The sequence below is a fragment of the Dendropsophus ebraccatus genome, chromosome 15 (assembly GCF_027789765.1).
Source record: "Dendropsophus ebraccatus isolate aDenEbr1 chromosome 15, aDenEbr1.pat, whole genome shotgun sequence".
Classification (NCBI taxonomy): domain Eukaryota; kingdom Metazoa; phylum Chordata; class Amphibia; order Anura; family Hylidae; genus Dendropsophus; species Dendropsophus ebraccatus.
Window position 1 is genome coordinate 75796896 of NC_091468.1, and position 27210 is coordinate 75824105.

The following is a 27210-nucleotide window of genomic DNA, read 5'->3' on the forward strand; positions in this document are numbered from 1 at the left end:
CTGTGCCCCCATATAGTATAGGAGTCTCCTCTGTGCCCCCATATAGTATAGGAGGTCTCCTCTGTGCCCCCATATAGTATAGGAGTCTCCTCTGTGCCCCCATATAGTATAGGAGCCTCCTCTGTGCTTCCATATAGTATAGGAGTCTCCTCTGTGCCCCCATATAGTATAGGAGCTCTCCTCTGTGCCCCCATATAGTATAGGAGTCTCCTCTGTGCCCCCATATAGTATAGGAGGTCTCCTCTGTGCCCCCATATAGTATAGGAGTCTCCTCTGTGCCCCCATATAGTATAGGAGCTCTCCTCTGTGCCCCCATATAGTATAGGAGTCTCCTCTGTGCCCCCATATAGTATAGGAGTCTCCTCTGTGCTCCCATATAGTATAGGAGTCTCCTCTGTGCTCCCATATAGTATAGGAGGTCTCCTCTGTGCCCCCATATAGTATAGGAGGTCTCCTCTGTGCCCCCATATAGTATAGGAGTCTCCTCTGTGCTCCCATATAGTATAGGAGTCTCCTCTGTGCCCCCATATAGTATAGGAGTCTCCTCTGTGCCCCCATATAGTATAGGAGGTCTCCTCTGTGCCCCCATATAGTATAGGAGTCTCCTCTGTGCCCCCATATAGTATAGGAGGTCTCCTCTGTGCCCCCATATAGTATAGGAGGTCTCCTCTGTGTTCCATATAGTATAGGAGGTCTCCCCTGTGCCCCCATATAGTATAGGAGTCTCCTCTGTGCCCCCATATAGTATAGGAGGTCTCCTCTGTGCCCCCATATAGTATAGGAGCCTCCTCTGTGCCCCCATATAGTATAGGAGTCTCCTCTGTCCCTCATTCATTGTCTCAGCTCGTCATCACTAGTGCAATACAGTAACATTTACCCATCATGGATCCTGCCAGAGCTAGGTCATATCAATTGTGTCACAATACACTGTTCTATGACCGCTAGCAGCAGCGTGTGGATAACACGCTGAAAACTACATTTCCCATCATGCCCTGAACCGGAAGTGACATGCGCACCGCGCCCTCAGCCCAGGATTCCTTTTTTTGCAAAAACAAGAAAACAAATAACACCTTATGTAATTCTTACACTTCAAAACCCTTCAGCATTTCCATAGAGTCGCCCCTCCGCCCGCGGGATAAACGAACGCCAAAACGGAAGTCCCTGTGTAAGAAATAATGGAGCCCTCAGGTGGGTGCACGATTCTGGTTCCGTGTCTGATGAATGTCTATAGCCCGGTCCGTGTATATATATATATATATATATATATATCCCCTGTATCCGCCATGCCCGCTCTACGTATATATCCCCTGTACCCGCCGTGCCTGGTCTATGTGGGTGTGTATATGTGTGTGTATATATAATATATATACAAAATATATATATAATCTATATTTATTATATATATCCTGAGGGTGGGCAGTATCTATCTATCTTTCTCCTGGGGGTGGCCAGTATCTATATATTTCCTGGGGGCGGGCAGTATATATATCCTGGGGGGTGGGCAGTATCTATCTATCTATCTATATATATCTATATATATATATATATATATATATATATATATATATATATATATATATAGATACTGCCGCCCCCCAGGATATATAGATACTGACGCCCCCCAGGATATATATAATATATATATATATATCCTGGGGGTGGGCAGTATCTATATCCTGGGAGGTGGGCAGTACCTATCTATCCATATACTGGGGGTGGGCAGTATATATATTCGGGGGGGGGGGTAGTATATATATTCTGGGAGGTGGGCAGTATCTATCTATATCCTTGCAGATGGCAGTATATACATGCTGGGAGTGGGCAGTATATATCTCCTGGGGGCGGGTTTCTTTTACTAAGGCCTGTGTCAGTACTTCATTGGCTGAGGTGCTAATAGAGTTACTTGCATAGCACTTGTGTTACTTACAGAAGGCTCCCGACCCCCCGTTACAGCCCCCTATACTCACCTGATCCCGCCGGGTCCCGCTTCCTGATCCGGTCGGGGCACGGAGATATGAGCGCCCGAAGCCCGGAGTGCATGCTCACAGGAGAGTCCGATGCTCATAGAGAATGACGGAGCATCGGACTCCCCATTCATTCTCTATGAGCGTCGGACTCTCCTGTGAGCGTGCACTCCGGGCTTCGGGCGCTTATATCTCCGTGACCCGACCGGATCAGGAAGCGGGATCAGGTGAGTATAGGGGGCTCTAACGGGGGGTCGGGAGCTTGTCACCCCGACACGGGAGGTGACAGGTCTCCTTTCAGGGATGTAACATCTCCTCATGTTTAGAAGGTCATATTGTTATGGCTTCACTAAATATACAGAATATCGCATCCTTAACCGCTTAAAGACGGAGCCCAAAATAGCCTTAAGGCCTAGGACAATTGTCAATTTAGTGTTTTCGTTTTTTCCTCCTCGTCTTCTAAGAGCTATAACTCTTTTATTTTTCCATCTACAGGGTCATTTAGGGGCTTGTTTTTCAGGAACGGGTGTACTTTGTAAAGGCCCCTTTGATCTACCATACAATGTATTACGGAACCCCCAAAATATCATTTATCGGGTGAAATTGGGGAAAAAAACAATTCTTCAAATTGTGGGGGGGTTTCCTGTTTACGTAATGCACTTTACAGTAAAACTGACATTTTATCTTTATTCTATAGGTCAGTCTGAATGCAGCCATATGCAGATTACAGCTTTTCTAATGTTTTACTATTTTTTATTAAGAGTAAAACATTTTTTTGCAAATAGGTGTCATTACAATGGCCCTTTTTTGACTCTTACAGCCTTTCTATTTTTTCATGTACAGGGGTGTATGGGGTGTCATTTTTTAGACATTTAGTTTTTATTAAAGGGGAAGTGCGGCGCTTAACATTTATTCTCTAAATAACACACATTACAGAGTTATACAACTTTGTAATGTGTTATTTTCGTGAATGGCCTCCTTCTGCCGCGTCCTCAGCTGTGATTGGCTGAGCTATTTAAGTTGTATAACTTTGTAATGTGTGTTATTTAGTGAATAAATGTTAAAGGGGTTGGCCACTGTATAGTAAAATAGTTCAGTGTACAGTATTAGTAGGCATACTCACTGTATATACTGACAGCAGCTCCCTGTGTACTCACTGTATATACTGACAGCAGCTTCCTGTGTACTCACTGTATATACTGACAGCAGCTCCCTGTGTACTCCCTGTATATACTGACAGCAGCTCCCTGTGTACTCACTGTATATACTGACAGCAGCTCCCTGTGTACTCCCTGTATATACTGACAGCAGCTCCCTGTGTACTCACTGTATATACTGACAGCAGCTCCCTGTGTACTCACTGTATATACTGACAGCAGCTCCCTGTATATACTGACAGCAGCTCCCTGTGTACTCCCTGTATATACTGACAGCAGCTCCCTGTGTACTCCCTGTATATACTGACAGCAGCTCCCTGTGTACTCCCTGTATATACTGACAGCAGCTCCCTGTGTACTCCCTGTATATACTGACAGCAGCTCCCTGTGTACTCCCTGTATATACTGACAGCAGCTCCCTGTGTACTCCCTGTATATACTGACAGCAGCTCCCTGTGTACTCACTGTATATACTGACAGCAGCTCCCTGTGTACTCACTGTATATACTGACAGCAGCTCCCTGTGTACTCACTGTATATACAGCAGCTCCCTGTGTACTCACTGTATATACTGACAGCAGCTGCCTGTGTACTTACTGTATATACTGACAGCAGCTCCCTGTGTACTCACTGTATATACTGACAGCAGCTCCCTGTGTACTCACTGTATATACTGACAGCAGCTCCCTGTGTACTCACTGTATATACTGACAGCAGCTCCCTGTGCACTCACTGTATATACTGACAGCAGCTCCCTGTGCACTCACTGTATATACTGACAGCAGCTCCCTGTGCACTCACTGTATATACTGACAGCAGCTCCCTGTGCACTCACTGTATATACTGACAGCAGCTTCCTGTGTACCTCACAGAGCTAATATCAGACTCCCCTCCTCCATGCTGGGCTGCCCTGCTCTGTGGTGTTTTGGTCCATAAGATTGCTGACATGGAAGATCATGTGGATCATTTTATGGAGGATCATTTTATAGACTAAAACACCACAGAGCAGGGCAGCCCAGCCTGGTGAATGGGAGTCTGATTTAAGTTCTATGAGGTACACAGGGAGCTGCTGTCAGTATATACAGTGAGTACAGGGAGCTGCTGTCAGTATATACAGTGAGTACACAGGGAGCTGCTGTCAGTATATACAGTGAGTACAGGGAGCTGCTGTCAGTATATACAGTGAGTACACAGGGAGCTGCTGTCAGTATATACAGTGAGCTGCTGTCAGTATATACAGTGAGTACAGGGGGCTGCTGTCAGTATATACAGGGAGGTGCTGTCAGTATATACAGTGAGTACAGGGAGCTGCTGTCAGTATATACAGTGAGTACACAGGGAGCTGTTGTCAGTATATACAGTGAATACACAGGGAGCTGCTGTCAGTATATACAGTGAGTACAGGGAGCTGCTGCCAGTATATACAGTGAGTACACAGGGAGCTGCTGTCAGTATATACAGTGAGCTGCTGTCAGTATATACAGTGAGTACAGGGGGCTGCTGTCAGTATATACAGGGAGGTGCTGTCAGTATATACAGTGAGTACACAGGGAGCTGCTGTCAGTATATACAGTGAGTACAGGGAGCTGCTGTCAGTATATACAGTGAGTACAGGGAGCTGCTGTCAGTATATACAGTGAGTACAGGGAGCTGCTGTCAGTATATACAGTGACTACACTTACTAATACTTTGTACTGACCTATTTTACTATAAAGTGGCCAACCCCTTTAAGCGCCGCACTGCCCCTTTAATACCATATTTGTGTAGATGAGACATTACTGATCAATTTTTATTCATTTTATTTTAAATAAAATGTAATAAAAATAATCAATACTGGTGTATTTTTAACCACTTTTTTACACCGTTCACCGTGCGGGAACAATATTAATAGATCGGATGATTATGCACGCTACAGTATATAATATGTTTATTTATTTTTATGTGTTTTATTTATAAAATTGGAAAGGGGGGGTGATTTAAACTTTTATTGGGGGAGGGGCTATGGTATGTTTTTAAAACTTTATTTATTTATTTATTTACACTTTTTATGTCCCTTTAAGGGACTTTAACATTTTTGCATTACATTACATACACTGATCATTGCTATGCCATAACATAGCACTGATCAGTGTTATCTGTGATCATTACATACAGCCTGCCTGTGGCCATAGCACTGATCAGTGTTATCTGTGATCATTACATACAGCCTGCCTGTGGCCATAGCACTGATCAGTGTTATCTGTGATCATTACATACAGCCTGCCTGTGGCCATAGCACTGATCAGTGTTATCTGTGATCATTACATACAGCCTGTCTGTGGCCATAGCACTGATCAGTGTTATCTAAGATCAGTACATAGAGCCTGCCTGTGGCCATAGCACTGATCAGTGTTATCTGTGATCATTATATACAGCCTGCCTGTGGCCATAGCATAGGACTGATCAGTGTTATCTGTGATCATTACATAGAGCCTGCCTGTGGCCATACCATAGCACTGATCAGTGTTATCTGTGATCATTACATACAGCCTGTCTGTGGCCATAGCATAGGACTGATCAGTGTTATCTGTGATCATTACATACAGCCTGCCTGAGGCCACAGCATAGCACTGATCAGTGTTATCTGTGATGATTACATAGAGCCTGTTGTGTGACGTTGTGTGGTTGTAGCTTAATACTTTGAGGGGTGCAGTATTTAAAACTGGAGGATTCATGGAGGTTTCTAACATACAGGCCTCTAAGCGATCCCTACTTACAGTGTCACTGTCGCTTGGGAAAACTTTTGACATGTCAACAGAGACATGTCAAAAGTTTTAATGGGTCCTGGTTTGCTTGTGCACACCTGTACCAAGTGGGAGAAGGAGCCGGGAGAAGACTGCGCTGCATTGAGTTGGGCTCCATAGACTTACATTATAAGCTAGACTTTTTTTTTAACACAGAGCAGGGAGCGGACGCCCTGCAGGGCGGTCTTTTCACGGCCCGTTTAGACCTGGACCAATCAAAAGTTTGACATGTCTCTATGAGATGTGAAAAGTTTTCCAAAATGGCAGTGACACTTTACCTTTGATTTAGAAATGATTTTTGAAAATTTTCAAACCTTTTTAGCGGCACATTTATCAAAGTTTGCTCCTAGCGCAAACTTGCAGACAACAGTGCAAATTTTTGTGCAAGGATCCCCCATGCGCAAAAGCTGTTTTGCACCTTGTGCGCCATATGGATGGAGAGGGGGCGTGGCATTGCACACACATTGATAATGATAGATTAATCTATGTCACATATCTATCCTTCTTACAAGCAGAAACCTTTGGAATAGCCCTAAATGTTCTAAATGTTTGTTGTGTTGCTGGTTTTCATCTGAATGTTATACATAGTAGATATTAGAGACTGAAAAGCCTCTCTTGTTATCAGGAACCATGGAAGTAAAGAGCTCTGCCCCTGATATGAGGAAAGACAGCGGCAAGCGAAGTAATGCAGACTCTTCATCTGTCATCGTAACGTTTAAATGTAAGTAGCTTTACCACAGATTACTTCTATTTTCAAGGCTGCATAATGGATTTAATTTTTAACTTTTTTTTAATAGTTCCTAATAAATCCCTATACTGAAATCCTGATTTTCTGCAATTAATACAACCTGATCCCCTTTGCGTAAAGACACAGATTAAACTGTGTTTCAAAGCCCCTGGTGGTGACAGGTGTGCCGTGTATGTTTGTTGCTTGGTGGTGACAGGTGTGCTGTGTATTTTTGGATTCAATCGGATTTGTCTAAGAAAATTTAGGTTTAAATGGAAAGCCACATCGATGGAGCCGCATCACAGAGGGGAGGGGGTTTAGTCACACTGGGGATTGGTGGGCTTGCCTCCAGTGCTTCATGCCCGGTCCTTGGTAATAGACCAGCGCCATGCACGGGAAACAGGCCGCAGGTAACTAAAAGGACTGCACCACCATCATCCCTGCCCTGGCCTGTTTGTGTAAAAAACAAAAAAAAGCGATTTACCTAGTATTACATTTGTTTTAGTATCAAACATATCAATGTTTATTAAAAGTACAAAGACACATAGCACAAAGCCAATGGGCCTACAATCGGCCTTCAACATGAAAGGAAGAAAACAAACGACAATACAATAGTCAAGTGCAGATAAGTGCAAAAAAGAACAAAAAAATAGAAATAAAATACAAACAAGAAAGTCCAGTACCCGTCGTCCCATCATATGGAAATATAATATGAAATGTCCTTCACATGAGCTGAAGTAATCCAGGGTGTCCAAGTCTTCTCGAAGTGTCCCCCCTTATTGACGCAATTTTTTCAGAAAGCATAATATCATTTACACGATCTTTAATCTTATCTAGAGAAAGATGAGTTTTTTTCCAGCAAGAGGCAACATAGGTCCTAGCTGCTAGCAAAATAAATTGTGCCGATTTTAACAGGCGATAGGGAAGCCTAGATGGCTTAACTCACAAATAGGCACGCTTGAGGTGTGCTAGGGAAAGGCCGGCCAATTACGTCCACCACCAGTATTACATTTGTTTTAAAGTGTACCTGTCGTTTGGGAAAAGTTTTGACATTTAATAGAGACATGTCAAAAGTTTTGATTGGTCCGGGTCTGAGTGTTCACACCTGTAACAATTGGCAGAACAAGCTGGAAGAATACTGTGCTACAGCGTGTCCTCTCCCTGCTCTGTGTAAGAAAAAAAAAAAGTTGTGCTCCATAGAATTACATTATAAGTCTGACTCTTTATTCTAACACAAAATGGACAGTGGGTGTTCTGCAGCAGGGTCCTCTCCCCACTCATTCTCCTGATGGGTACGGGTGTGAACACACGGGTGTGAATTTTCAGACCTGGACCGATCAAAACTTTTGGCATGTATTTGTCACAGTTACTAGTGGGGTACAACAGGGGGCAGTATTGGGGCTATTTAGTTTAAAGAGGAGACATCTTAGGAGTGATCTGATCACAATGTAGAATTATATGAGGGAACTCCTTACACCTAGGCCTGTAATGATGACAAGGAGCATCCTCTACATCTAGAGGAAAGAAGGTATCACCATCAGCACAGATGTGGATTCTTTACTGTAAGAGCAGTGACACTATGGAACTCTCTATATTCTTTACTGTAAGAGCAGTGACACTATGGAACTCTCTGCCACATGATGTCATGGCTGAGTCATTATATAAGTACAGGGAAGGCCTGGAAGCCTCTCTAGAAATATAATATTACTGGTTATGGACACATGATTATTCTGATCGCCATAGTGGAGTCAGAAAGGCATTTTCTCTCTGTGATGGGGCAATTGGCCTCTGCCTCATGGGGGTTTCTGTTTCCTCTAGATCAGCATGGTTCTCTGGGTTGTTGTTTTTTTTTAATCAATAAAAGGTTTTTAATCTTCCCATTAGATGCATTTTCTTTCTTCTGTTCTGATTTCTGTGATTGAGATGTAAGAAGAGGGTAAAGGTGATATAGTAAATACAGACGCCTGACGTCGGATGTTCGGGGGAGGGGTAATGTTGGATGATTGGGGGGTATTTGTGGGAGATGACAAGTATCAAGAAATGAATCAGAAAGCTGTGTACGTTCCATGGAGTGGTGAGGCGGTGTACCAGCGAGATCGTAGAATCCAGTGCACTATGGCAGAGTGCTTGTGTATTCCTTTGTGAATGTGAGACGTCTGCACCTTAGTTGTGTCTTGTTGCCACGCTCATAGCTTTCTGGAATATAAGAGAAGCTTTCCAGCCTTGTGGAAGGCCAGATAGCTCTATTGTCTGAGCTACTAAGAGAGACATTATGACCAAAAAAGAAAACAAATACTGATTTCACGTAGCAAAAAAATATCTTTATTAAATACACATTTAAAACAATTCATATATATGTATAAAAAAGAGAGATAACTAAACATTAAAAAAGAGAACGGCGGCTATCCTGGAGGTGTTTCTATTGTAACCACATCACATGTGCTGGAATCCCTTGACCTACAACTTGCATCACAAACCAGGGGGATAAATTCTGAAATCTCATACAGTACCCCGGGGTTACCCCGGACGAAGGCAACGAAACGCGCGTCGGGGTGGTGGCGTCCTGGAGGATACATACGATATTACACTGTGAAAGGTATCTGACTGGCTGGATCCCTGGATATGATGGGGTGGTAATATTTAGGTGAAGGGTGGATAAGAGATTAACTAACTAGCTGTAGGTTTGTTTATGAATTGAATGCACTAGCAGTTTATTTTGCAATACAAGTATTATAATACCCTACTGTATGAGATTTCAGAATTTATGCCCCTGGTTTGTGATGCAAGTTGTAGGTCAAGGGATCCCAGCACATGTGATGTGGTTACAATAGAAACACCTCCAGGATAGCCGCCGTTCTCTTTTTTAATGTTTGGTTATCTCTCTCTTTTTTATACATATATATGAATTGTTTTAAATGTGTATTTAATAAAGATATTTTTTGCTACGTGAAATCAGTATTTGTTTTCTTTTTTGGTCATAGTTTGTAATAGCTGTAGTAGCAGTATAGCGACTTTCTGCATTAGACCTAGATGAACTAGAACGCTCACTTTACTATATTATAGGTATTGCAGATAGACAAAACCGTGAACTAAGAGAGACATTAATAATATAGCCCCTAGGGGGCAGAAGCGTTCCCCTTAATGGGGGCTTTCATACTGTATAGCGCAGTTTGCTAGGCTGATATGTAAGGTGCTTAAAAACTGTAAGCATTCTTTTTTTTGAGAGAGCAAAATTGGAGAGTTCCAGGCGGTGCTGTTTAATCTAAAGGCCGTATTAGACAGCCGGAACCTCACTGTAAGGCTCTGTTCACATAATGTCTCTTTTTGGCTGTTTCACAGCCAAAAAAACCAAGAAGGGACATAGGGGGACATTTATTAAGTCCAACGTTTTCTGCGCCGGGCCTAAAAATTTTCCCGCAGTACCGACACTAGGGAGATATATGTAGAGGCCCCTCTGCCATTTTGTCTCGCACCCCCTCCTAATAGTCTGTAAGCTCATGGGCGAGCAGGGCCCTCATTATCCTGTATGGCTGATAACTATATGTAGATCTCTATAATGTCTATGTATGTACCTTCTGAATTGTAAAGTGCTGCGGAATCTGTTGGCGCTATATAAATAAAAATTATTAAATTATTATTAGAGGTGCATTGCCTCTACATAAATCCCATGCGCACCAATGTGTGTACCGAGGAAACCTACGCCAGCTCAGAGCTGATGTAGGTTTCCTGATCAGCACCCCCTCCCCACCCCCCTTGCAGACCGTGTGGAAAATACACAATTTTGCCTTTATAAGTATCCCCCATAGCCTCAAAGTGACACTGTCACCCCCTTTTTGCATTATGACTTCTCTACACAGGTGTAATGGGCAAATTTAGCGGTTTTCTTAACCTATTTTATATCATAAGTCATGCTGCTTGTTCAAGTAAAAAGTGATCTTTTATCAACTGCAGATTGTGCTAAGTGGGTGCCGCCCCCCTCAATGCTCATTGGTATGGGCCGACCTAGAGGGGGTGGGGCCTAGACCTTTAGGCCAGCCTGTTCCAATGGGCCACGAAGGGGCCGGGCCTGTTTGTCTATGATGTCGTGGAAGGGCGGGGCCAGTGGTGGTGCTGTGGGCGGGGCTAAGTGGCGCTGTTGCTGTGAAGCCTTGCCCACTTAGCACAATCTGTAGTTGATAAAAGATCACTTTTCACTTGAACAAGCACCATGAGGTATGATCTAAAATAAGATATGAAAACTGCTAAGTTTACCCATTACACCCGTGTAGAGACGTCAGAATGCAAAAAGGGGGGGACAGTGTCACTTTAAGATTATCAGGTTCAAAGTGAGTGATCTGCCGGTGACTGTGTTCTTGTTTGTTGGCTGATAGCTGGCCCTGTCAGGGGGGCTTGTGTACCCTGAGGCCGCCCTATGCCACATCTCTCCCCTTGGGGACCTAGCCCTGTTACCTGTAGGAAATATAGCAGTTTAGTTGTTGAATGAGCTTGAAATGTCACTTTCCTGTCCCTTTCAGTTTGTTGCTGAATTTGCACCTTTTTTTTCCCCTCCAGCTTTTCGGAATGAACTGGATGCAAAGCATGATAAGTACGAGCGACTTGTAAAGCTTGGAAGAGATGTAACAATTGAAAGCAAAAGAACAATCTTTCTGTTACACCGAGTGATAAGGTATACTGTTTTATTGCTTGTTTTATTGCTTGTGAATGTCTGGGGGAACCAAAGATGCCGCAATAGTCAGGCTGCATAATTTTTTTTTTTTTTTTTTTAAATATATTTTTATTTCGTTTTCACAAAAATTTTTTGTTTAAAAAACATTACGTTCCAAACAACATACACACAGCTTAATAGATGAGTATTATCAGGAGCGCTGACATCTCTAAACAGTTCCCCCCCTCCCTCCCCCCCCCCCCCCCCCCTTCCTGCGAGAGAGACCCTTCCGGCACCTCATAGTCCTAAAGATAAAGTAAAAGCAAAAGAAAAGAAAAGAAAATGAAACAAACAACATATAACCTGCGGACCACAGAACTCCTAACTTAGGAGAAGGTACAGGTATCCCCCTGCTTCACTTCATTTATCTGCTCCCACCCCCTATCGCATCACACCTGCAGTCTTCCCAGGGAGCCAGCCAGAGCCGCCTTCAGATACCACCCCGTCTGCATGAACGGTGACACCACCTGTTTAATCTCTTGGGCGGTCAGAAAGGCAGTAATGAAGGTTCCCCATTTGGAGAAGAAAGATTTAGTCATCTTTTCTTTGTGTTGCTCCGTTTCCAATTGGTCCATCCTGAGATAGAATTTAATCTGAGTGAGCACGTCAGTCATGGTAGGCATATCAGGTGTAAGCCATTTAGCCAGGAGACATCTCTTGGCTACTAGTATAATTATATGTAGTAAACGGGACAAGGGTCTATCTTCGGGGGCGACATGCAAAATGACAGTTTGTGCGTCTATAGTAAGTGTCTGGTTCAGCTTGTGTTGCAATAGGGTAACTAAAGATTCCCAGTATTGGGCTACCTTGGGACAGGTCAGTAAACCATGTAGCAGATCTGTTCCTGGGGAGGAGCAGTTAGGGCACGCCGTAATTCTGTTAGGATGGGAGGGCGTTTTCGGTAACGTAAAACCATAAGTGGCGTGATGTAGGATCTTGAAGTGGGTTTCACGCCAACGTTCATTCACCACTGCGCCTCGAACAGCCTCCCATCCCCGCAGAATAGGCTTTAGTAGATTGGAGGAGCCCAGCTTCCTCTCCCAATATGCAAACATTGATCCAGCAATATTGGATGTGTCTGCATTTTTTAGGTCCTGATACAGGAAAGATAAGGAGTGTCCTGCCATCTCAGACCCCACATAGCCATCTAGAATTCCTATCTCACATTCCTTAGACCAGTCCCGGAGTCTGGAGGACAAGAATGAGATTACTTGATTATATGCTATGAAGTGTCCTTGCGGCAGCCTATTACGGGCTAGGCTGCATAATTTTACAACGTTAACAGGCTGCAGAGGTACAATTGTACCTTCATATAAATCCACTGTGGGAAGACTTTCTCCTTTACTTGGTTTCAGAAACTAAAGTTCATTCAGCTCCAAATGTGCTGTTCTTCCCAGATATAATCATCATTTTGTTCATGTGCATATTGTACCCAGTATATACCAGTATAAATTTACCCAGTATATACCTTCCAAACCAGCTAAATATGGCATAAAGATTAACTGGGCTTGTGACTCGTCAAACACCTACCCATTACAAGGTCAGCTCGACACTGGGAAACCAACTGATGGTCCTCGACAAGTAAACATTGGTGAAGGAACAGTATTGGACCTAGTGAGCTCGTATAAAGGCTCTGGAAGAAATGTCACCACCGATAACTTCTTTACAACCATGGAACTAGCTAAGGTATTGAACTCCTGGAACATGACACTAGCTGGTACAGTGAGAAAAAACAAAAGGTTCCTACCTAGCAACATGCAGCCTGCCAAAGAAAGGCCTGAAAACTCGACAAATTTTGCTTACAATCATGATGCAAGAAGAACAAATCAGTCATGCTTCTATCATCTATACACATGACGGGAGAAGTTGAAGAGACACTAGCAGCCAAGCCAGAGATAATAAAATATAGAGAGTTCCATAGTCTCACTGCCCTTACAGTAAAGAATCCACGTCTGTGCTGGTGATGAAATGCCCCCTTGTCATGGTTACAGCCCTAGGTGTGAGGGGATCACTAGAAAGATCTCTGCACTATCCATTCATATATTTGTACATCGTGATCAGATCGCCCCTTAGAAGTCTTCTCTCTAAACTAAATAATCTCAAGCTTGATAACCTGTCCTGGTCCTGTACCCCCCCCCATTCCCTTATATACAGGTGCCCGGTGCTGTATACAGTATATACCATGTGTGGTGACCAGTGATTTATATAGTCAAAACTATAGGAGCAAATTATTAACCCTGTATGTCTGCAGTTTGGTGTAATAGAGAAGAAATCAGGCGATACCTTTTAGACTGAGTATATGTGAGTGTAAGCTTTGGGGAGTCTAGCCCCCTCATCAGACATGATGTTATACAGAACTGATCACAGACACACAGGGTCTGCTATATACACACGCACGGGGTCTGCTATCTGTTTGTTGTCAGATTTATTGCCTTCATATCCAGAACAGGTCACACATAGGCCGCCATGAAGCTGCAGGAATATTGAAGTTTTAAAGTTGAGCATTAATTAATTTTCCCTTTGTGTCTTGAAATGTCCCATTAAAATCATAACCCACAGCTCTTCAGCTGTATGTCCCTCTCCGGAGAAATGTGCGAGATAGCAGCCAGAGCAGACCCCGTGTATATATAGAGCAGACCCCGTGTATATATAGAGCAGACCCCGTGTATATATAGAGCAGACCCCGTGTGTAGATAAAGCAGACCCTGTGTGTGTATATAGAGCAGACCCTGTGTGTGTATATAGAGCAGACCCTGTGTGTGTATATAGAGCAGACCCTGTGTGTGTATATAGAGCAGACCCTGTGTGTATATGTGTGATATATATATATATATATATATATATATATATATATATATATATATATATATATATATATAATGTATGTATGTGTGTGTATATATATATATATATATATATATATATATAGCAGAACCTGTGTGTTAGGGCTGGGCGATTAATCGAATTAATTCGATTAATCGCCCAGAAGGTTAGAATCGATTTGATTTTTTGTGAAAATCGTAAATTCGATCTTCACAAAAAATCATTGTGGGCGGAGCAGTGCGGAACGTCGGCCGGCCGGCTAGGCTGGAGGTGCAGGGCGCGCGGAGGTGAGGTGCAGGGCGGGCGCCGCTACATGGAGTGTCGGGCCGGAGGTGAGGTGCAGGGCGGGAAGTGAGGTGAGGTGCAGGTCGGTAGGGCAGTCCGCCTAACAGAGCCGCGACTGACCTGCCCCAGCTGTACATATCGCGTCCCGTCCCCCCGACCACACATGCAGGTCCCGGTCTCTGGAGGAGGATGCAGAGACTGTAGTGGTGATAGCGTCCTGCGGGTCCTGGAGCTGTACAGCAGGATCTGCATCCCCCGATCCCGCTGTACAGCTCCAGTAATGGCAGCGATGCTATCACCACTACAGTCTCTGCAGCCTCCTCCAGGGATCAGGACCTGCATGTGTGGCCGGGAGGGGAACCTGTGTGCCGGGGTGAGAGGAGGGCAATGTGCACTCTTGCCCCAGTCCCCCTGTGTCACCCCCATCAGTCACCCCCAGCTGCCCCAGTCCCCCTTCAGTCAACCTCAGTTTGCTTCAGTCCTCCCCAGTCACCCCTCATCTATACCTGTACTGCTACTACACCCCTCATCCTTACCTGTACTACTGCACCCCTCATCTATACCTGTACTACTACAGCACACATCAATACCTGTACTACTAATCCTCCTCATCTGTACTACTAAAACAGTAGTAAACCCTCATCTACTACTCATCTACTACTACACCCCTTATCCACTATACCTCCACTACTACACTCTACCTAGATGGAGGCACAAAGAAGATCTCCTATACTATATGGGGACACAGAGGGGGCTTGCCTACTACATGGGGAGCACTGTTACAGTGGGAAGCAATACAGTTGTTGTCTCAAACGTCATTAAAATAGTATCTGACGCTGCAGGGAGAAAAAATTTCTGTTTATTTAGCAAAAAGAAAAAAATCGAGATTTAAATCGAGAATCGTCCAAAAATGTTTAAAAATCGAGATTTTATTTTTTGGCCATATCGCCCAGCTCTACCGTGTGTGTGTGTGTGTGTGTGTGTGTGTGTGTGTATGTATGTATGTGTATATATATATATATATATATATAATCAGTCCCTGTGTGTATATATAGCAGACTCTGTGTGTTTGTGTGTGTGTGTGTGTGTGTGTATGTATGTATGTGTATATATATATATATATATATATATATAAACAGTCCCTGTGTGTATATATAGCAGACTCTGTGTGTTTGTGTGTGTGTGTGTGTGTGTGTATGTATGTATGTGTATATATATATATATATATATATATATATATATATATATAAACAGTCCCTGTGTGTATATATAGCAGACTCTGTGTGTTTGTGTGTGTGTGTGTGTGTGTGTGTATGTATGTATGTATGTGTATATATATATATATATATATATATATATAATCAGTCCCTGTGTGTATATATAGCAGACTCTGTGTGTGTGTGTGTGTGTGTGTATATATAGCAGACCCTGTGTGTACATATACGTATGTGATCAGTTCTGTATAACATCATGTCTGATGAGGGGGCTAGACTCCCCAAAGCTTACACTCACATATACTCAGTTAGCCTGTAAAAGGTATCGCCTGATTTCTTCTCTTTTCTACTGATTTCTATGGATAACACGGTACAACAATCCTCTACTTGCAGTTTGGTGTGAAAGATTGCAGGCAAATGTGTTGGCTCCACCCACGCCAAGTCTAAAAGGGTGGGTGGAGCTTAGTGACAATGTAATGTAATATTCTATTATCCTCCCTTGTAGTGTTATATTATCCTCCCCTGAAGTAATAAATTATCCTCCTCCCCTGTAGTGTTATATTATCCTCCTATAATGGAACTCTCTATATTCTTTACTGTGAGAGCAGTGAGACTATGGAACTCTCTATATTCTTTACTGTAAGAGCAGTGACACTAATCTTTATATCCGTTAATTGGTATCATTCGCTCTCAGGGCCCTGGGGGACTAATTTCCTTGCTTTACTCGCACCTCATCCGACACAAGGCAGCCAATACTCCACTTCCTGCAGTGGATAGATGGAAGGAACACATTCCATTTATGTCCGATGAAACCTATGACGTTATGTTGGAATCCCATACGCATGTGTCTCCTTCTATAAATAACAGACTCACACAACTATGCATAGTACACCAGAGCTACCTGACGCCGGTGCGTCTTCATAGAATGGGCAGAATCCCGGCTCCATCGTGTCCTAAGTGTCAATTTGCCCCAGCTGACTTTTGGCACATGATCTGGGATTGTCCCCACATTCGGTTATTCTGGCAGGAGGTGGTTCGGGTGCTTACGGAGATGTGTCCCATGCAGGTGCCCCTTGACCCTACGGTGTGCCTGTTTGGAGCCTTGTGCGAGGAGGTGTGGACGCATCATAGGGTGATTTTTCTCAGGGAAACTTTATTCCTTGCCAGGAAAGCGATCGCGCTACGGTGGATCGACAGAAGGCCCCCCACGGTTGCAACGTGGATAACACTAGTTAACTCAGCCCTAGCGTACGAGCGGATTATTTATAAACACCGCAAATGCCCCACCAAATTTTACAAGATCTGGGACGCGTGGTGTCAGTCGCCACAGACGATGATTTCCCCCCAAGACCTACCCGATCCTATCTGAATGTGTCGCCCTGGGATGCCGAAACACCTTCTCTTGACGATCTCTTGAGATCTGAGTTTTGTATCATTGTCATGATGACAATGCGGGAAGCTGTAGACCTATGACCTCGCTCCTTTTTTGTGTTTGCCTAACCTTTTTGTGAAAAGTGTTACCTATATTTTGCTGTATAATGCTGTATGACTTGGATAGCTGTCTGATTTGTTTTACCTTTTGGTATGCGTTTCTCTGTGTATACCACTTTGTACACTCTAATAAAACTGAGATTAAAAAAAAAGAGCAGAGACACTATGGAGCTCTTGGCCACATGATGCTGTCATGGCTGATCAATTATATAAGTACAGGGGAGGCCTGGAAGCTTCTCTATAAATATGCTGTTAGAGGTTATGGGCACTAGATGACATGTGATAGGACGCTGAACCAGGGATTATTCTGATCACCATAGTGGAGTCGGGAAGGGTTAGGGTTAGCCTCATGGAGGTTTCCTACTCCTCCTCCGGATCAGCACAGTAGGGTCCTGTAGGAGGAACACTGGACGGACTCTCAGTCTATGTGTATATCCTATTTATATGTGTATATCCTATTTGTATGTGTATATCCTATCTGTAATGTGTTTTCATTTCTTCTATATCTGCTTTGTTGCTCTTCATTACAGTAAACCTAATAAAGATGAAGTTCTGAAAGAAGCAAAATGCAAATTAGATGAAATTCGGGGGAAAATACGGCACTTGGCAAACGAGTTAGTAAATGAGGATCTCTATCAGTATCACCGCGCTTTTACATCCGGTCAGTACTTTACATGGTTTGCATTGACGGTAGGGATTCGGTCTTTATATTGATTCCCTGTAAATTGCTGTTATAGATGTTGTTTCAGAATAATATGTAGCGGTGCAGCCCAGTCAGCAACAAGGGAGCAGGGAGCGCCATCATTGGACAGAGAAATACCGCTCACTTATTTATCCTTTGAACCCTGTGGTATCTGGATGCAATAACATCCGCAGATATAGGGGCCAGCGTCAGTGTCCTTACTGAGCTGTTTGTTCGTTTTTTTAACGAAGATTTAGCCATTTTCTGCTATTTACCCTATTTTTCCTTTTATTAGACACCAAAATGGGTGGAATAATGTAAATATGCCGATGCCAAACGCTGACATTTGCCGCTCTTACCTCTCCCCACTGCTGGGGACATCACCGCTAGCCTGCCTGAGCTTCGGGGACTCTTTCCTAGGCTGCCGCCTCCCACGCTGGCCACTACTGCTGCTGATTTGTGCCAGGTTCAATAACCTGCTTCACCGCTTCAGGCCTTGCCCCAACCTCAGGAAGCCTCCTCCAGCCACCACCAATCATTCTCCTGCAGCCGCTCCTGCCTCCTCTGCTTCTCCCTGCCAAGGGGGGACACCGCTGTTGGCCTGCCCGAGCCCCAAGTAGCATACCTCAGGCTGCCACTGATCGACCTCCATCATCCAGTGCTGCCTGCTGATCCGGCAGGGGCCTGCGCCAAACTCGGGAAGCCACCCCGGCCAGAGGAGACAGAGTGGTGACCAGCTATAGGAGATCTGCTGCTTCAGCTGACACTTGAATTCTCCCATATCTGTGCGCTGCCACTCTCTCTCCTCGTTGATCTGAGGTTAAGCTATTGTATTTGTTTTTGTCCTCCCCTCCCACCCCCGCCTTCCTGCCAGCTACCCAGCACAACCAGGGAGTTAACCCTCAATGAGCCGCAGCCTATTACTGCCTGGCACCATGGCTCCCATAACAACCTGATACATTTTGCCCATAGTGATGCACAGCTGTAACTGCAACTCAGCCCCTGGTCACTTGAATGGGAGCTGAGCTGCAGTTACATATCACAATGAATGGAGTCAGATATCCGTCACTGTTGTGCGGCACCAGGCAGCTTTCTCCCATTTTTCCTATCCTGTAGAAAGGAGTGAGGTCTTCTATCATAAAAAAACCTTAGGAAAGAAAATTTACCTGGGCCATATGGTGTCCGGTCTTTATTATACACATCACTGACCATTCTCTTGAGTTTATGAAAATTCTTTAACCCCTTCATGGCCAAAGCTCATTGATGGCCGGATGTCCAGGTCACAGCGCTATCCTCCTCGCCTTCTAAAAGCCACAACGCTATTATTTTTCCACCTATGGGGCAGGCTGGAGTTACATTTTACATTTGCCATGATCTATAGTTTTTATTGGTGTAAAAGAAAAATCACTGTTTGATCATTTTTTTTCTGACAAAATTTTAAGCAATCAGCAATACTGGTGTTCTTTCCCTCTTCATTTCCCTCATTCACCGTGCAGGAAGAATATTGTTATTTTAATCGGACAATCCTGCACACTTCGATATATAATATGTTTGTTTATTTTATTTTTGGGGGTGAAAAGAGAAAATAATAGGAAAGGAGGTGATTTTTTTTTTTTTTTAACCTTATAAGTCTCCCTGGTGGACTTGTATCTGTATTCATTGGGTTGCATTTACTGATCAGTACTATCGGTCATCTTCTCATAGAGAGTGCAGAGTCTGGATTTCTAATCCAGCAAGATGGAGTATTTCTCCTCCGCCTGTCAGGGAAAGTGATCGGGACCCCACAGCATAGCTCATCCTGTCACAGACGCCACAATCTATAGGAAGTCTAAGAGGTTAATGACAGGCAGCTGTTTGATGGCGCTTCCTCTGGCTCCGGGGACACTGATGTGTGCTGCTCACCTTGATGCCTGTTCATGACAGGAACGTCTGTATATGTTCCTACTGCACAGGGCAGTACACATGTATATGTATGTATATGTATATAGCTGTATGGCGGTTATGAAGGTTTTAATGACAAAGAAAAAGATGACGTGAGGGTCAGCTGCAGGAAATACTAGTGTTGAGGGGACCTGCCAAACTGTTCTGAACCGAAACGCTCGGCATGTGATTCCCGGTGGTTGGAAAAGTTGGATGCCGCCCTAAGGAGTCCTGGAAAATTTGATGGATGGTTTCCTGGCAGCCTTAGGGCGGCATCCAGCTTCTCCAGCCGCCGAGAGTCATATGCCAAGCGTTTAGGTTCAGAGGACGTTGCAGAACCCAAACAGTTTGACACGTCCGCTCGACACTAAGAAAGACACAATACCACAACACATGGTTAGAAGACCAAACATGTATGCTTTACCTCACTATCACATTATTCTGTCATTACCGTAATATATGTACTAATGCCTTATATGTAATGTATAATATGTAATAATGCCTTATATATAATATGTAATAATGCCTTATATATAATATGTAATAATGCCTTATATGTTATATATAATATGTAATAATGCCTTATATATAATATGTAATAATGCCTTATATATAATATGTAATAATATAATATGTAATAATGCCTTATATGTTATATGTAATAATGCCTTATATGTTATATATAATATGTAATAATGCCTTATAATATGTAATAATGCCTTATATGTTATATATAATATGTAATAATGCCTTATATATAATATGTAATAAATGACTCTAGATATAATGTATCATTAATTGTTTCCCTCTTTTTTTGTAGGAATTCAAGAATACGTTGAAGCTGTCACATTTCAGCATTTTATTACCAGCAGAAAACTTCTGAGCCTTTCAGATATGAACCATCAGCTTCGGTTTCCAGACGGAGGTTATGCTGTAAGTAGCTATTGTTGTGTGATGTTTGAAAACAATGGATCGTCAAGTAAGAATTGTTTAAATGGCTAGAAATGGTTTCCTATAATACCAAAAACATTGGTCACCACTCTAATACAGTAATACTTCTGTTCTTGAACACAGCTGCCTCTGAAACAGCCGTCCAAACAGTGTCTTCCCATAGGGAACAATGTAAATGTGCAGAGCGCTTGGCCCACAGAATGGAAGTAGCGGGACATCATGCATCTTTACTTACTGTAAATCAGTGGGAATTCCCATCATAATGATTGGAATCTCCACTCTAAACTGATGGGTGGCAGAGAGGGGCTACCTGCTGGTGATCCGGAGCTCCTGCACAGGGATGTCCTCCCTCTCCAGGTGGCCAGTGCACTCAGCTGCATAGGAGATGTCACTGTGCAAGAGCTCAGGCCACCCTCAATACCCTGGCATCCCTCACAGCATCCACCAAGTGTACCCCCAATATACTTTATACTACCAGCAGTTCAGGATGAGAAGGAGAGCAGCCCCAGAGCTTCTGCACAGTGATGTCCTCCTTCTCCAGGCGGCCGGTGCAGGTTGATGTCACTGTGCAGGAGCTGGAAAATTTGATGGATTTGATTGGTCACCCCCAATACCCTGGCATCCCCCACAGCTTTCCCTAAGTGCATTCCCCAATATACTTTATACTACCGGCAGTTCAGGAGGAGAAGGAGAGCAGCCCCAGAGCTTCTGCACAGTCATGTCCTCCCTCTCCAGGGGCCGGTGCAGGTTGATGTCACTGTGCAGGAGCTCTGGTCACCCCCAATACCCATGCATCACCCACAGCTTCCCCTAAATCCCCCCCGCCATATACTTTATACTACCAGCAGCCCTGGGTGCACTTAGCTGCATGGGAGACATGACGGCCGCCTGGAGCAGGAGGATGTCACTTTGCATAGAGATTGTGTCTCCCCCCAATACTGTACACTAGACAACAGAATCCCCCAACACCTAGCAGATCTTCGTACTACTGTACCAGCAGTCCAGTGGTCCATTTGGTGCAGGAGGAGAAGGAGTGCAGCCCTAGAGCTCCTGCACAGTGACGTCCTTCCTCCCCAGGTGGCTGGCATGTCTACTGAGCACACCGACCAACTGTGCAGGAGCTCCTGGTCACCAGACATGCCTGTCGGGGATCCCCTCTCTGGTTGCTGCCCACCAGTTTAGAGCAGGGATTCCTGTCATCATGAGGGGAATCCCTGCTCCTGTAACCTTGGTGTCCGAACACCTCAGTAACTGTGGGCTGAACTATTCCTCTATCTCCCCTGATTTTGTTAGGATACTGAGGGATTATTGTGTTTACATATTGCCCAGTTTTATTATTCTGCCATGTAAGTTATAGAGCAGTCTTTTATGTTTGCAGACATCTGGTGTCTGCATCGTGCAGCGAGGCAGAAGCACATGCAATACTTAACCCCTAAGTGACTGAGCCCTTTTGGACTTTAGAGGGGTACTTTTATGTGCCCAACTTACACCTTCAGCTACAGCCGACCACTTTTACTTTCTGCCTTGGGTGGAGGCGGTCACTTCTACAGCAATTGGTTGTTCTGGTGAGCAGCAAATTAACAACATATATTAGTTCAGATATTGCAAAGCAAAACTGTGTAAAGCTGGGCCCACCGTTATGTTATGTCTAGATACACAATGGCCCCACATTCTGGAAGCTCCTCAGTGCATAATAGGAGGGATGGGAGCTACTCTGCGGTGCGATCACTCTGTGGTGCGATCACAGAGGTCCATAGTACCGGGGCTGGCGAGGAACATACATTGCTGCACAATGTGGATTAAAAATACTTCTTAGTTTTCTCCAGGTAAAAAAAAACCCTATAATACTCACATTAGGTGTATAAATCTTAGTGGAGTCTCCTTTCTGCTTGAAAATCTGTCAAATACATGATAATTCAGCAGAAGTGTGATCGGGTTTAGTTATGTAGGCTGGACATGGCCAGAGGATGGAGAGTGGGGGCAGGGCTTCCCTCATGCAGTGTAAGGGGGTGTGGCATACCAGCAAAGGGAACGCCCATTCCATTTTTTCAGAAATTACCCATTTTGGAAACTAGACCCATAAGGAATTCATATAGGGCTGTAGGCATTATGTTAACCTTTGGACAAAATTAAGATAAAGAAGGTGAAACAAAGACACATTACTCCTGTAACATGCAAACCCCCCCCTCCCTCCCAAACACCCCATACTTTATCACCCCATTTCTCCTGTGACCAGAAATCTTCCGGTTGTGGCCCTAAGTCAATGACTGGACACACGACTGGACCCAAAACAGTCCCATTGTGTATTTAGAGAGGTATTGAGCCCACACAAATGACCCTATTTTAGAAACTAGACCCAGTAAGGAGTATTTTAAACCCACAGTGTTAGAAGAAAATGAACGCAAAACAGGTAAAACAAATGTGAATGTCAGGGTTTTTTTCCCTTATGTGTCATTTGAAAGACAGATTATTTCTACAGATTAACAAACTTTTAGAAATTTGTTTTGACAAATTTTCCCCCAAAATTAAGGTTTGCTGCAAAAAAAAAACAAAAACATTTTAATGTCCCACAAAATGCATCAAAAACTGTGGCAAAACTGTGGTTTCAACTATCTGTGTGATCAAACCCTTACCGAGCATTACTGTCGGAAGTAGGAAGTAATGGTGACGACAGTGTCAGGGACCTCACAGACCTAGAATAGTCAGGTGATGGTGGAAGCAGTAAGAAGTGGTGACCGTGTTGTCAGGGACCTCACAGACCTAGAACAGCCCGCTGATGGTGGAAGCAGGAAGTAATGGTGACAGTGTTGTCAGGGACCCCACAGGCCTAAAACATCCAGTGGTGGTGGAAGAAGGAAGAACTGTGACAGCGGTTTCGGGGACCCCACAGGCCTAGAATAGTCAGGTGATGGTGGAGGCAGGAAGTAATGATGACAGTGTTGTCAGGGACCTCACAGACCTAGAACATCCGGTGATGGTGGAAGCGGGAAGTAATGGTGACGACAGTGTCAGGGACCTCACAGACCTAGAACATCCTGTGATGGTGGAAGCAGGAAATAATGGTGACGACATTGTCAGGGACCTCACAGACCTAGAATAGTCAGGTGATGGTGGAAGCAGGAAGTAATGGTGACAGTGTTGTCAGGGACCTCACAGACCTAGAACAGCCCGCTGATGGTGGAAGCAGGAAGTAATGGTGACGACAGTGTCAGGGACCTCACAGACCTAGAATAGTCAGGTGATGGTGGAAGCAGGAAGTAATGGTGACAGTGTTGTCAGGGACCTCACAGACCTAGAACAGCCCGCTGATGGTGGAAGCAGGAAGTAGTGGAAACAGCAGTGTCAGGCACTTCCCAGGCCCGAAGACAGGCATAGGATTTATTTATACCTTATTTTCCCTGTAACAGGTTTGGTTTGGTCACATAAGCCACAGTGTAACTGACCCTACAGGACCTAGAACACAATATCATAACCTCAAGAACAGTAATCGCCCAGTAATAGTATTATATCTTGGCACAAGTTCCAGGGATTAAACCCCACGGCTGCTGTTAACAATAATGGAAATGTCCTCTTTGTGAACCATAGTGGTGGTGCTTTGTTTCTGGATGATCCTTCATCTTGGGGCTTGGGTTGCGCAGTGCACTTTGGAGCCATTAAGCTGGTGTGGAGATATATACGCATGTGTTTCATTTGTCCACACTATGGGCATTGCATTTGGTAACAAGCGGCAAGATGGTGGGGTTCCATGTGCTTTCACATAGAAGTGGTGCCTTAGTTTTCACCCTTCCCATGACTCACCCTTAGATCATAGAGGATGCATATGGATTCATTTTTAGCACTGTCCACTGAGAAAAACTGCCCCAGAAAGGAGGAAGTTTTTTTTGCTTCTAGTTGCAGCTGAAATCCATACTGGCCTTTTGTTGTCGCTGCTGCCTGGGGATACTCATTGCGTGCCTGGGCCTTTCTGAAAGCTAGTCTGCCAACTAGCTGGCAGTGTACCGCTCCTCCTTTTGGCTTGGGAACTTCCAGTTCTGGCGTGACGCTGGTTTGTTGGAACAACGACACCTTCGTCCCCTGATGATGATGCCACATGTTGCCTTGGATGCCATGTGCGGTCTACCACATAATCGTAATCATCAATGTGTGTTTCACTGCCACTGCTGGGGTCCTCTGGTGGTTGGCAATATCTTCCCATAGATCCAGTACTTGGTGCCCCACCCTGGCTCTCCTGACTGCTTTCAGGCCGAACATTGTTCTGGAGCTCAATGCTGCCTTCCAACCGCTGACTATCTTCAAATTCCTCAACATCCTGGCTGAACAGCGGTTGGGACTCCAAGGGAACTCTAGTCTTGCCAAAAGCTCTTGGGCGATTGGTTCTTCAAATGTCAGAGACACACAGGAGAATGACCATGTCCAAGGATCCTGGTCCTGTGTGGAGCTTGGATTCTGTGATCACCAATCCAGGACTACAGACTGGCTGGAGTGTATTCTAATAACAGTGCTATGAGTAAAGTGCCTAAACAGAGCGCAGTGAGTCAACAAATAACGTGCATATCTACATTGTGTGTCTGGCCACTCAGCCCTGAAGGGATATTTTTGGTATAAAACCACATCTGCTTCCTGCTCCTGGGTGCCATAGGCCCTAAACCACTGTCTTCCCTCTTTACCTGACTACCTCTTTATCTCCTGACTAGTTTGGGCACACTGATATGTCATCAGTGGGTGCCAACTGGTTGAGTGATTGTACGTTAGCCACTGCTGGAGGCATGATGGTTCCCTATTCATGCCTTAGGGGATGAAGAGCCATTCAACGTATAGACCATGCCTAAAACTTCATTTTTTTTTTGTTTTCCCCACCTAAGACTTGAAAAATTATGTTCATTTACCTCCCCGGATCCAATGTAACATCTCAGCCATTCAGCAGAAGAGGCAGGACTCTGATACAGCTGCTGAATGGCTGAGCAGGCCTAAGATGTCACATCTCAAACGTTAGCGGCTGTAGACCAGGGGACCAGAGCAGTGTGATGCGGGAGCCAGGGAGGTAAGTGGACTTCATTATTTTCACCCACCCCCTCTCCAGCTAGACTGAAAAAAAGGCCTCCTGCCCAGAGTACCCATTTAATGTTATCTTACATTCTACAAAGTAATAAGAGGGCCTTATTCTGACCCCTGGTGTAACTGAATTGTAAATGTTACCCAATCTGTTCCATTTCAGAATAACTGTTAATGTTTTCATCTTCTTGTTTTTCTTAGCACAACATTGATGGAACTGGCAAAGACCGACCGTACCCAGAAGGCGTCAGTTTTCAGATAACTCCTGTGGATTACCTGCTTGGAGTAGCTGATCTCACCGGAGAACTTATGCGTTTCTGCATAGGTAGCGTTGGAAATGGAGATCTGAATACCCCTTTTCAACTTTCTCAGTTCTTGCGTGAAATTTTTGATGGATTTTCTTTTATCGGTAATTCTGGATCCTATGAAATTTCTCGTAAATTATACACATTGAAGCAGAGTTTGTTGAAAGTAGAGAATGCATGCTACATGCTGAAAGTAAGAGGGTCCGAAACACCAAAACACATGCTTGCAGGTTTACTTGTATCCGACTGTGAAATCTTTAACCATAGCGAATGTTTATCTTGAAGATCTTTTATTTTTGAGTGTAAAAATTCAAAACTGCACAATTTGAAACATACAGTAGTATAACTGTGTTCTACAGACTTAGAAAAATATGGATGCTTTCTTCTAAAAACAGCACAAATCCTTTCCTAAATTTGGACGTGGTTTTGCAGATCAGGGGTGGTGCTGTTTTTGGAAGAAACTGTGATCATTAATCCTGGATAATGCTTTACATTTGTAGTTGTATTTTTATGTTTGTCTACAAAGAGTTAATAAACCTGGTTCTTGTTTCTAGTATGTAAAATAAATGAAGTAGAATCTGTTATTTCAGCCATTTTGTTTACATATGCTAATGATTATATACAATGGTCCCCCAACATACAATGTAATTCAACTAATAATGGCTTCTCAGAGGCCATTGTTATTTGAATACAGCATCAGCGTACATCGGCACACATCAGGGAGTCCAAGCAGAGACTACACTCATACTAGCATCTCTGCATTATCTATATGAGCTCCCTCCATGTATATGTGGAGTAAGATTTAGTTATTATCGGCCTTGTTTTATTAGCTATGTATATTCCTGAACTTATACTGCTACTGATACTTTTCTTCTATACCAATGTTATATTACAGTGGTGAAAAAAAGGATTTAGTCAGTCACCAATAGTGCAAGTTCTCCCACTTAAAAAGATGAGAGGCGTCTGTAATTTACATCATAGGTAGAACTCAGCTATGAGAGACAAAATGAGAAAACAAATCCAGAAAATCACATTGTCTGATTTTGTAAGAATTTATTTGCAAATTATGGTGGAAAATAAGTATTTGGTCACCTACAAACAATCAAGATTTCTGGCTCTCACAGACCTGTAACTTCTTCTTTAAGAGTCTC

The 27210-nt window shown here is 43.9% G+C and overlaps 1 protein-coding gene across 1 annotated transcript; it reads left to right on the forward strand.

The window, feature by feature from the left end:
* Nucleotides 1-994: 994 nt before the first annotated feature.
* On the forward strand, nucleotides 995-26641 carry LOC138773968 (translin-associated protein X-like). Its single transcript, XM_069954486.1, has 6 exons — nucleotides 995-1188; nucleotides 6530-6625; nucleotides 11183-11297; nucleotides 17680-17810; nucleotides 20572-20684; nucleotides 25956-26641. Exons 1-6 carry the CDS (start codon nucleotides 1176-1178, stop codon nucleotides 26340-26342), a joined length of 855 nt encoding a protein of 284 aa, XP_069810587.1. The 5' UTR covers nucleotides 995-1175; the 3' UTR covers nucleotides 26343-26641.
* The last annotated feature ends 569 nt before the right edge of the window (nucleotides 26642-27210 follow it).

Bases quoted from the DNA above. Each gene is read 5' to 3' on its own strand.
- LOC138773968 (XM_069954486.1), top strand. The intron at 6,626-11,182 runs GTAAGTAGCTTT...TTTCCCCTCCAG, and splicing joins TGTCATCGTAACGTTTAAAT to CTTTTCGGAATGAACTGGAT. The intron at 20,685-25,955 runs GTAAGTAGCTAT...TGTTTTTCTTAG, and splicing joins TTCCAGACGGAGGTTATGCT to CACAACATTGATGGAACTGG.